Raw genomic sequence first — 12912 nt, forward strand, 5'->3', positions numbered from 1 at the left:
TCTGGTTATATGCCTTTCTTCTTCAGTGACATTCTTGTTTGTGTTAATAGACTAAAAATACCTAACTGTTGTTGGAACAACAGGTAATCTGTTCCTTACCTTAAATTTCTATGTATTGTGCTGATGGATGGCCCAAAAGTCTTAGAATTATTCTGATCCAGGAATGCAAATAAAAAAATATAAGTGCAGAAGCAATCTTTGATGGCAACAGGAGTCCCTCTTAAAGATTCCTGTGTAATTCAAACCCCAGCAGTTCCTTTCGTACAAGAAAGGATACGTATTCTCCTAATTTTGCCATGGTATGAACACATCTCAAAAACAAGAGCAATACAATTTTATATTTCTGGGGTTTTTTTCCAATTCATTCTTTTGATGAGGTGCCTGCATCTGGCAATTACTTTCCATGGCAGTATCATTCAACGTTTCAGTTGCAGAAACTTACTTGGTGAGGAGAATGATTCCTTAAACAGTGTGTTCTGTGCTAGTTTCCTAGACAGTTAGTGGCCTGAATTGTAGTGGAGTGGTGTCTCTTTTTTGTTTGGTATTTTTCAAAAAGCACTGAAATATTCCAGATCAAATATTTTTTTCTAGTTTCTGCAAATTAACGTTACTACTGTTAATTTTAGGGGAGGAAGAATGTGTTGTTTCCTCTTTACTTGCAGTCTTTGAATCTTAAGGGCAGGAAAGAAGGGGACATGACGAACCGGAAGAAATTATTACCTGGAGCTTACTTACTGAAACTGACTTTATACTCTTTGTGCTACCAGAAATGTTACCAAATAACATGGCTTTCTCAGACTCTTTATAGCATATATATATATATATCGGAGATATAGCAGCTGTCATCTTCATAATGTGTTTGTTTCAAACAACTATAGAGTTAATAGTTTTCTGTAAGAATGCCAAGCACTAGAGCACTACTGACAAGTCTGAACTGCTAGCTGGTATTTATAGAAAAAAAAGTGCAAAAATAGGGTATTGTTTGTTCCAGGAAAAGAGTAATCATTGTCTGAAAAACCTGAGCTCCAGAATATGTATAAAGTCAGCTGTCCCTTCCAGTGTCTCATGAGGTTTTAGAATCATAGAATAGTTTGGGTTGGAAGGGGGACCTTCAAAGGTCATCTAGTCCAACCCTCCTGCAAGGAGCAGGGATGGGTCATGGCAGTCCCAGGCACAAATACAGGCTGGGCAGAGAATGGATTGAGAGCAGCCCTGAGGAGAAGGACTTAGGAGTGCTGGTGGATGAGAAGCTCAACATGAGCCGGCAATGCGCCCTTGCAGCCCAGAAGGCCAACCGCATCCTGGGCTGCATCAAGAGGAGCGTGGCCAGCAGGTCGAGGGAGGTGATTCTCCCCCTCTACTCTGCCCTGGTGAGACCCCACCTGGAGTACTGTGTCAACTTCTGGAGCCCCCAACACAAGAAGGACATGGACCAGTTGGAGAAGGTCCAGAGGAGGGCCACGAAGATGATAAGAGGGATGGAGCTCCTTTCCTATGAGGACAGGCTGAGAGAGTTGGGGCTGTTCAGCCTGGAGAAGAGGAGGCTCCGGAGAGATCTGATAGCGGTCTTCCAGTACCTCAAGGGGGCCTACAAGAAAGATGGGGAAAGGCTGTTTAGTAGGGCCTGTTGCAATAGGACAAGGAGTAATGGTTTTAAAATAGAGGGAGGTAGATTTAGATTGGATATTAGGAAAAAAAATTTTTACAATGCAAGTTATAGAACACTGGAACAGGTTGCCCAGAAAGATGGTGGAAGCCCCATCCCTGGAAACATTCAAGGCCAGGCTGGATGAGGCTCTGAGCAACCTGATCTAGTCAGGGATGTCCCTGCTCCTTGCAGGGGGGTTGGACTAGATGACCTTTGATGGTCCCTTCCAACCCTAACCATTCTATGATTCTATGATTTACTCAGTGCAGCTCTAAAAGAATAACACAAGTAAGTTTATGTGGTTCTGCAATTTAAAAAAGGTGCAGGAAAAAATTGTGAATTTTAAACAGTTAATCATGTTTATAAAGGATATTTATTTCACTGGAAGAGTGGATTAAGTTGAGAGTTCGGAAAGTTATTTCACTTGAAAATTGCTTTGGAAAATCAGTTTTCTAAGAGAAGTTGAGTTTCAGCATACGCTTATAAAAAAAACTTCATAATCCTAAATCAAAGGAAAATCAGCCATTGTTAGTTTCAGTATGCTTACTAAGTAGTACTGTATCTTTAGTGTCCATAGTCAAAATTAAGTGGTAAGTAAGTTTTTTTGCAAACTTACATTTTTGGACTTGCTTTAAACTGCCAAGTTTTCTCCCTGTCAACACTTCCAAAAAATTAACTCTGAAAACTAGATTCCTAGCGTATTTACAATAATAATTAAATTTTGAGAAATTACCTAATAAGTTTTAACAACTACTGATTACATTTATTCAATGACATTGATTGTTTTATGCTAATATACAAAACTCCTTCCTTCTAGTACTGTTCCACTGGGATCTGATCAGATTCTTCTACGAGGAGCTCAGTTGAGAAATACTCAGTGGGTTCATGGAATAGTTGTCTATACGGGACATGACACAAAACTTATGCAGGTTTGTCACTTGGATTTTCTCTAAATTATCTGGTTTGTTACCTTATTATGCCATTACACAGCACAGGAAATCATTTTGGAAACCGTGGCTAGATTCAATATAGTAGTTAAAATGTCAGTAATAGAGCATCTTTCTTATGAAGTAAAACCAATAAAAATAAAGAAATTTCGTGTTATTATAGGTCACTTTGCCACAGAGTAGTTTTTCCACTAGCGAGCATATTCATTGATTCTGTTTTGTAACTTGTGTTTTGAAAACTATTTTATCAGCAATTTGGATCATTATAGTTTGCCTGTTCATCTTTTTTTATTTTTGACTGCTCCTAAAACTGTCCTGTTGTGGAGCTTTCTTTCAAGTACAAAGGTAAGCCTTCTTGTTAGAAAACAAAGTGCAACTTTATTTATTTGCAAAATGAGGAGGGAAGAGTACTATTTTCAGACTATTAAGTTACTTTTCCTAGTGCTGTTCAAAATATAAAAATTGAGATGCATAGAAAAAAGAATGCTTTCAAATTGATCATGCATGTCTCTTATTTATTGCTTTTCTGGTTTGTAAAACAGTTATTTGAAAAAGTTTGTTGGTATTAGCAGTTGTCTTCTATAGCACTGATAAGGTGTATGCATATTCATTCTTAATGTTTACTGTTAACTGTTGCTGTTACAAGTGTTCTGTGTGATTGTTTAAACTGCTTGTGACTCATCTAAAACTCTAATTCATGGATTTATAAGCTGGTGCTTTTTTTTTTCTTTTTCTACGCCATTTATGATGATGATAGATTTGGAAGAATATTTAGAAAAGGATGCCATAACATGTAATTTGAAAAGCAAGAACTGTGTATACTCTTCTAATATTTAATAACCACTGTTGGTTTTTGTCTTTTGCAGAATTCAACAAGTCCACCTCTTAAAATGTCTAATGTGGAACGAATTACGAATATTCAGATTTTGATTCTGTTCTGCATCCTTATTGCCATGTCTTTGATCTGCTCTATTGGTTCAGCTATATGGAATCGAAGACATACTGGAAGAGACTGGTATCTTGATCTAAATTGTAAGATGTAAAATAATATATTAATATTTCAGTGTTCAGTTGTCTTTTCTGTTTGGAAAGGGGATGATTATCATCCTTTACACAGGGTGTTTTATTATCAGTCTGTCTTTATTGATTGTTCACCGAAGTCATTAGGCTAGGTATATCACAACAAGTATAAAATTTACCTTACTGTGCTATCTGAGCTTTTGCTAAATTCAGGAAGGGCAGCTTTGTTGTTTGCCTTTGCATCTTTCAGCCTCTACATTTCTGCAGCTCAGCAAGTTCTGTATCAGCATTCCACTGGCATAAACAGTCAGCTTCCTAGACATCAGACTAGAGCCATTTTCAGCTATTAACACTGGATAACATTTGAGACTGCAGTGACTTTTCTGAACTTTTAAGCTCCCTCATTCCAGGAAATGATGCTGTGGCTTTATAATTTTTACTGTACAAGGGTCTAACTAATTATTGGCTGCCAACATCAGATCTTAGCAGACTGCTCCTAAAGAAGATAGAACAGGCACAAAGGATCTCATCTAACGTTTTATACTGGACAGCAGTACCCACAGGGGATGCAAGGCAGTGTGATGTTATGTGGACCTTCGTGGCAACATGCAACATACTGACATAATCTGACCCTTAGTGAGGGAACTAGATTTAAAGGAAGTTTTCATAAATATACTTTGTGGTTGATTATTCGTATTTTCAGAATTTTTACAGAGTGCCTAGAGCCTTCTTTACTTAGGCAGTAGAACCAGAACTAGGCTTTCTGCTGCGAAACAGCAGTCTTGAATGATTAAATGAAGTTGTGCTGGGTTTTGTAAGGTATGCCATTTAAGGCTGCATTCAGCTCATAGTTGTACTAGTACTAGGTGCTTTTCATATGTAAGAAGCGTTTTTATTCCCCCTTTCATTTAGTTATCTAATTATTATGTAGTAGTGAAACAGGTTCCCAGTAGTGCCCCATCTTTCTGAATGCTGTTAGTATTTAGTTGGAAGAATCTGTTGCCTGTGGATGATTTTAAAAAGGAAAAAAGAAAAGTGGTAATGTTAACAATAAATATCTGAATATTATTTTATGTACGGGTAGCAGTAGGTATCAAACTTCATTTCATCTCAATAGTCATTATTAAGACTGTCAATGTCGTGGTGGATGTTAGCCCTGTGGTCTTTTAGACTTGTACTTCACTTTATGCTGCAGTTGTTATTAATGAAAGTATCAAAAATGTGCACTCTTGGATCTTAGAGTAACAACCAGATCCATATCCTGTAGGCAGTGGAAACCTGTCTGAGGCTGTTTTTCTTTGAGAAATCCTTGAATATACATCTTTTACTGTTTTGCTGTACTGGAGAGCAGACTGCTATTTCCCGTTCACATCCTCTCTGAGCTGCCACTATAAGTGTTATCTAAAACTTTAAAAGGAAAAAGTAATATAAAACTGTTTGTTATATATGTTAATATTCATGTTTTCCAATTCTTTTAGAACTTTCGTTAAACTCTTCAATTTCATCTCTTTTCATGTGGTGTGAATTTACCTTTTTTCATAGTATTTTGCTGGGTTGGAGAGATGAATAGGAAGGTGTGAGAGTGAATAGAGAAATTCATTCCACTCCACATTTCCCCCTTTAAAAATATAAAACTCTAGAGTTTAGAATTTTGTTCCTATATATAGATATTCCCGGATCATGATCTTAAAAGGTAGCAAGAGTAAATGGCTGGTAAGTTTGCTTTTCAGAAATTGGAGAAGATGGCAAAAATCTTTAAATTTGGACTCCACTTTATAATAGAGATACTTAACTCTTATGAGTGTCATATTTATAAGCAAGTGATACTGTAATTGATTCTCAAGTTTCTTCTTAGACACAGAACATGTTAAAAATCACTGTATATACTGAATACACTGTATATAGATACTTTTGAGTGTGGTCTTAAGTGGTTTTTTTTGTTTGCTTTGATTTTTGGCAGATGGTGGAGCAAGCAACTTTGGATTGAATTTCTTGACTTTTATCATTCTCTTCAATAATCTTATTCCAATCAGTTTGTTGGTTACGCTTGAAGTTGTTAAATTTATCCAGGCATATTTCATAAATTGGGTAAATATTATTTTTACAATATGCATTGACTTCTAAAATCAAGTGGTTTACAAGTAAGTTAAATGATTGCTTGTCTATGTATACATTTTTTCAGACTTTTTTAATATAAATACTTAAGTAAGCTGTTCATTGTTACTGGAATCTGAGAAGGTAATAAGAAATTGTTTTATTTAGTGCTTGTATGCCTGTGCCAAATTGCTTTTTGGAACGTGTTTTTATGTGCTTTGTACTACTCATTATTAGTATTCAGGTATCAGTTTCATCCTGAATGGTCAGAAGAAAGTGTTTTGCAGTCCAGTGGAGTCTTGTGCAGTTTCATTTCTTCTTTCTAAGCGTAGCCCATGTTTTGGGTTTCTTTCAGTATTTTGCTGATGGTTTTTTTTTTTTTCTGTATTGTTGTCTGTTAGTATTATCTCTTACAAATATATAAAGATCATTTTGTCATAATTTGATTTTTTTTTTCTTAATGAATTAATGGGAGAAGAGTTTACCCTCTTTGGGGTGGGCGGGAGGTATTCTCCTTAAAGCCATATAAGTGCTTTTAATAGCATGCCTTAAATGTCTCTCTTTTTCCCAAATGTAAATTAGTGATACCATTCTGAACCTCTAATCTGATTCCTTGATCAAATGTGTGAAATAGATAAAAGTGTGTGTAATATGATTTTATGCAGATACAGGTAAGTTGTATGTGGAGTAGCAGGTGAAGTGTATGCTTTATTTTTAAAAGTTAAATCTTTATGTAAGCAGACAGCTGGTTTTCATTTCTTCATTTCTTGTGTGCTATAGGACAAACTGTTGGCAGATAAGAGAATGCAATGAAATTCTTGTTCATGTTCTGTATTCTAAAATAGATATTCAACAAAGGCTCACTCATTTTGAATTAGTATATCGGCAACTGTTCATACAACAAATCCAAAAGACTGATTTATTTTCTGTTCCCTCACCCATTTCACATGATGAGGGATTAGTTGTCTTGAATTTATCTTAATCTGGGACTCTGGTCATTTATTATCTTAAACATGATCTTTGTGTGTGTGCCTGTCATATTGGTATAGTGAAGCTGGTCGTCTACAGTCTGTTGCGCTACATTGCCATACTTTACGATGTTTTGATCTTTTACTGTATTTTAAAATAAACATTTTTTTAAAGGGAAAAAAACACCCTACCAGTTATTAATGTACTCTTAAATTTATTTTCGTGTTTTTATCTCAAGGTATATTTATCTTGCTATTTAGAAATGACTGGTGGTGCATACAATATAAGTAGATAAGACTGACTTCTCTTAAGTGTTACGATGTAGTATTTCTGCTTGTTACTAAATCTATTTTAGATGCATGGGTACAATAACTTTTCAATAATACAGATCCCTGGAAATAATCAGAGTAAAATCTCAGAGTCATATAGATTTTTTTGTTTTAAAGAGGAAATCTGTTTTTGTTTTTTTTTTTTCTGGAGACTCTTGGAAGTGATCTTGTTTATCTATGGCTTCCCATGTTGAAGTAATCATAAGTAGATAACTTGTATTCAGTCTGCTCTTCTACACCTGCCTTTTCTGTTTATGTACTAGATTTTTTGTAATAAGTTCTGGACGACTAATTTTTTAATATATATACTTTTTTATCTGTAGGACATAGACATGCACTATGAACCTACAGACACCGCTGCGATGGCTCGTACTTCCAATCTCAATGAGGAACTTGGACAGGTAGAAAAAAATGACTGATTCTAACTCAGTATATTGAAATTATTCGTGTGGTTTTACAATCTAAATTATTAAGATAAGATGATGGTATTCTTGTCTCCTAGTCTTTGCTTATTTCTGTTCTCTTCATTTTGTCAGGTATTTGTAAAAACACTTTGCAATATGTGAGAGTTGAATTTTTGAAACCAATATTAAATGAACAAATACTGTTTTATGTATCAAGGTGTATGTGGTAATCACAGATGGTCAAAAGTCTATTTATTATTCACATTACCAGACACGTTCCATGTTTTTTACTTCAGCAGTTCTTGTCTTCATTCTTAAGTTTCTTATCAAACTCTCCTTCACCACCATGATCTAGTCAGACTTCTTGGTATCTCCATTCTCAAATTTTTGAGCAATTCTTAATTTGAGCAGATTTTTTGTAGGGAGACCAAAGGACACTCTGCTAACAAAAAGAGCGACTCTCCCTTGTAGTAGGGTAGAAGTACATATAGAAAGAAGTACATGAGGGCTGCACATAATAAAGAGAAGATTTCCCCCAAGAGATTTTCAGGTTTTAAGAAAGGCAAAACTTTGGTGTTGGAAAAAAAGATTGAGTTTTATTAGCTGCTGTTTCTACTTTCCCATTCTGCCCACACAAAAAATACGATTTGAGGCATAAACCTGGCATGGAAGATTTCTTCTAACTGCTGATTTGTCTAAGTTGTAATCTCTCAGAAACACAATGTTTAAATAGGAGATGCTGAATGAATTTTACTAATAGATAGCCTTTCTAGCTCCATGTATAATGCAGTTAGTTCATGATTAAGAGTACTGTGATTGTTTTTTTTGAATGAGAAATAAATTTTAGTGAATTAAAATTGAAGTTTGCCTTTGACTAATAAAGCCTTTGTTTCATCGCAGACCACTTAATTTATTCATGTGTTAACTTTTTTCTTAAGATTAGATTTGAACTAAATTTAAATATATCACAGGTACATGTATTTCCTTCAATTTTTAAAATACTATAACTAGTAGTTTCCATACAGGAAGCATTTATGATGTTATGGAAGTAAGAGACCTGGAGTAGGTAGAAAGGAACATATTTCTTCTATTCCTGCGACATGGCGTTTTTGCACTGTTGTTTTTTTTAGCTAATGTTTTATCTTGAAGAAGATACTTTTATGGCAGAAAGAGAGGTTTAGAAATGCTTATAGATACTTTTCTTTTATTGTATTGCTTTCTGTAAGAAATGGAATATTTTACTATCAAAGCCATTGGTCTCCTCTAGTTTTCTTGCATTTCAACAATAGGTAGAGTGAGGGATAGTTAAGTATATCACCGTGCACTGAAGCAAGCTTGAACTTCCTGACCCTGCAGTTGATTGCTGTGTTTGGAAATGTGTATCAAGACTGTGGATCTGCCACGTTCATATACTGTTTTGTTTTTTTTTTTTCTAAAAACTATGAAGATTGCAGAACTGGTAAAAATATTTAGTGTGTTGATAGTCAGGAATTGTATTGGATGGGTAAGTAACTGCTGAATGTTAATGTATAATCACTTTTATCATTCATTTAGGTCAAATACATATTTTCTGACAAAACGGGTACCCTGACATGCAATGTCATGCAATTTAAGAAGTGTACTGTAGCAGGAGTTGCTTATGGGTAGGTATTTTTATATACTTTTCTTTATCCCTATGCCTGCCTTTTTCTCTGCCTGTGCGTGAATCCCCATGCATTAATACTACGGTTAAAATAAACTTAGACCTGGCAGTATCTACAGCTAGGAGTCAGTTTGTTTGTGACTATGAAATGTTACTTGTAAGATGTATCATCACTTCAGTCATGACATCTTTTTTGCAAAGAGGAACAAAAATAAAGTTTAGATACCAAAGGCTTACTGCTGTTACACAACTTCAGTATGCATGTTTTTTCTATTGCTCAGTCTGTTTAATGTTGTTACTAAAAAGAAGTCTTCCCTTGTACTTGCAAAACCTCGCATCGTTGTCCATGCTTCATATTTCCTGTAGGCACATGCTCTTGCACTAAATAATATACAGGATGAACAAGAATTTTAATTACAGTACTGTAGCATGAACATGCTACAGTAGCATGAACTACAGTACTGTAGCCACCATTCAACTGGCTTTTATGAACACTGTTACAGTGGCATAACTCCAAATATCAATATTGTTCTTAAGAAATCTCTCCAAATAAATGCACATAAAACATTTTACTGTTTCTTTGTCAGCAGTTGTGGCCAACTCTTTCAACGGTTTATAAAAGCCTCAAACTTCTAAGGCTGTTTACTTGAAAGTAGTTGAGTAGAGCAGTAAATAGAGCAGAAGCACTTACTGGTAAGCCACACTGGCATTTACAGTGTATGTGAGATGCTGGACCTGGGCTGATCTCAGGGCATTCAGTAGCAGATAAATAGACACCTCTAGAACTGGGCAGAGATCAAGCAGAGGTTATGAAATCAAGTGCTGGGCTTGTGCTAAAGGTGGTGATTTGGCTTTTATGGCTTTATCTTTTGGATCCCTTTGAAAATCCTACTTTTCAAGAGTGCAATCTAGGCTTTCTGTTTTGAAAATAACTTAGATTCTTAATGCATTAACCATACTGATTATTTTTTTAATTAACAATTGTAATAAAATACAGTTGTAATGCTGATAATTCAAATGTGTGTGTGTGTGTGTAGGGCTCAATTTCAACCCCATGAGCTAATTTTATGACTTTAGAGAAACTGCTCATGTTCTTTGTACACCAGTTTTTTAAGATTAAAAAAATACAGTAGTGATAATGGCAGTGAAAATCAGTATTTGATTTTTGGTTCATTATGTATCTTCATCTGCAGTTGGTATAGCACAAATTCTAAAATTTCTCCTTTATGAAACCTAGGTGTGAATGTTTGGGGTTTTTTTTTAGAAAAAGTTATCTGCTTGTTTTTTCTTGCTGTACTTTCCAGCTCCCATCCACCCTGTTTTGAAAAGACATGGGCCAGTTTTCTGATTAGCATCACTGTTTAGAAAGCAAAGTTTCTCTTTACAGTGAATGGCCATTACAGCATCTTTCATAGCTACTCTGAGAACGGAGTCACTCTTTCTGTATTGGTGCAAATGAAAAGTTGGGAGCACAGAAGAGGGGTAGAAGTGACTGTTCCATCTGCCGTGCATCTTCTTTCTAAGTGTGTTACAAATTGTGATACATTCAAACCTGTGTCATCAGAGGGCAGAGTCCTTTGTGTACTGTGGCTAGCTTTGTTCATCAGCATTTTGTGAACTCAGACAGATAAACTGCATTAGCATGACTTGGGATACTTAAAAAACTACCTTTTGTTTAATGAGGAATTGTAATGATGTATGTATACAGAAAATTACAACAGCAAAATTTGTAAAGAGGGCAAGTGCCTTTATATGTGCTGGTATAAGTTAGGCTTTCAATTAGGAAAAAAAAAAATCCTTTATGGTTTATGAAGAGAAAAATAATATTTTTTGCAGTATTTTATTGTTATCTAGGCACTAGCGAAATACTTGGTTGAAGTACCTTTAAAACTTTTTTAGTAACTTCATTTCATTAACTGACTTGTTTTTTATACATGATCCAGTTTTTTAGTCTTTGTGATTCTTTTTCTTCTCCCTGTTTCTATTCTTCCCTTACTTCTTGTGCAGCCATTGCCCTGAACCTGAGGATTATAGTGTTCCTTCAGATGACTGGTAAGCTCTAAAAATCATATGGTGTTTGTTGAAGTTTCAAGCTTAAAACAATGAGCAAGACTTTTAGAAACAGAGCTAAATGTGACATATTTTACTCAAAGGTTATTCTAGCTTCAAATTGATGCAGACCGACAGAGTCTTGTACAAATTTATGCCATCAGAATTCTATGGCATTAGGTTGTGTACTCTAGAACAGAATTGCTAAGAGTCACTGAGGTATAGTACCGTTGTTCTGCTGACAGTCCTGTACAATTCAGAATTGCGTATTGGAGAGAAAGTTTTGTCATTTACTAGGGTAGTTGATATTATAGTAACTCTGATCACATTTTTCTACTGTTACTTAGAGATTATTACTAACCTATTACTAATACTTTGGGAAAAAGAAGTCCATATTAGAGAGTGAAAAATATGTAATAAATTATTGTTAATATTTTAATTCCTACAGATAGTATTAGAATATTAGCATTACCTAGTTCTTAACGGAAACTGAGATTAAAGCACTCAAATACACTTGTGGCCAATATTAATATCTTAACAGGTACCTCAAGAAAGACTTAAGTCCTGGCTTCCTTTCTGCTGCCATCTGCATGATGCCTTGTACTTCTTCATCATACTTTCTTAAACTAAATATTTGCAGTACCATTCAAAATAAGCTCAGATACGTTAGGGAAGAATGTTATTTATAGTCTTTAAATGATCACTGTTGTATTTGTTGAAAGTCACAGGAAGATATGTCATACAAAACTGTAATGTGTTGTCATCTTTTAAAAGTTTGAAGGAAAAAAACTTACTTTGCTGTATTAGTATTAGTAAGTGTTTCTTTAGATTAAAAAAATAAAAACTGAAAAATGCCCCCCATTTACACGTAAGAGGGAGCACACATGCGCACCTTAAAATCTTGCCTGACCTAAATATCCTCATTTGATGTAGCAGGAAGCTGTTTCTTACAAAGATGTACAAGTACGCTTAACTGCATGAAAATGAGTGCTTTCATTAAAATAATGCAATGCTTACATGAAATTGAGCGTGCCTGCTTATGAGATCTTTATGAAATAAGACTGATTTTGAATATACACATCAACATCTTTACAAGCACATCTGAAATGCATAAACTGATGCCTCAACAGTAGTTAAAAAAAAAGTACTTCCCTTTTATAACCGATGAATGTCTTGTAAATACTTATGAAATAAGATACCTAAGAATAAAGATTTTTAGCGTAACTCTGTTGTAATGAACAGAATCTGTTTGTGACAGAACAGAATCTGTTTGTGACCATTTCTAGTTCTAAAATGACCAATGTACTGAATTCCAAACCTTTAAAATCTTTTTTTTTTTTTTTTTTTTTTTTTGGTATTAGAATTGTTTTCCAGTTTGACACAATGTATACTTGCAAATATTTTTCCCTTTTTTAGCAGTGAGACTCTGGAAAATATCTTGGAAGTGTTTCTGTCAGAAAGCTTTAAGCAAACAAAGCTTAAACCTTAGGATCTAAACAAATTTAGTTTATCTGAAGTTGTTAACATTTGGCACTTCAAGATCTATTTGCTTTTAAAAGAAAAAGTCTTGGTGAATGAGTGTGCTTTGAATTTCTCACTTTAATGATAGGTTTTTTTAAAAGGTAGTTCTTGAGGGGTTATATAGAGGAGGTACTGACATTTTGTATTCCTTCACAGTAGTGCAGGACTAGAACAGCTCACTTCTGGTTTCCATAGAAAATCTTTAGACTACCTTTGATGTGTACAGCTTATCCTTCAACTGAATGTGTTAACTCTCTTTTAAGATTATGTGAGCCAAGGCAAGTTCCAA

General features: G+C 34.8%; 1 protein-coding gene across 4 annotated transcripts in view; it reads left to right on the forward strand.

The window, feature by feature from the left end:
- Positions 1–12912, forward strand: part of ATP8A1 (ATPase phospholipid transporting 8A1) — a 116829-nt gene that overhangs the window by 33980 nt on the left and 69937 nt on the right. For 2 of the 4 annotated variants that reach the window (XM_086746571.1, XM_086746570.1), the window contains exons 10-15: positions 2466–2577; positions 3462–3627; positions 5576–5703; positions 7331–7408; positions 8966–9054; positions 11061–11105. In XM_086746571.1, the coding sequence (XP_086602697.1) occupies positions 2466–2577; positions 3462–3627; positions 5576–5703; positions 7331–7408; positions 8966–9054; positions 11061–11105 (618 nt within the window). The remainder of the gene's footprint in view (positions 1–2465; positions 2578–3461; positions 3628–5575; positions 5704–7330; positions 7409–8965; positions 9055–11060; positions 11106–12912) is intronic. The other 2 variants (XM_086746572.1, XM_086746573.1) reach the window with 1 other exon arrangement.

Source organism: Chlamydotis macqueenii, chromosome 4 (assembly GCF_036417535.1).
Source record: "Chlamydotis macqueenii isolate bChlMac1 chromosome 4, bChlMac1.mat, whole genome shotgun sequence".
Taxonomy (NCBI): domain Eukaryota; kingdom Metazoa; phylum Chordata; class Aves; order Otidiformes; family Otididae; genus Chlamydotis; species Chlamydotis macqueenii.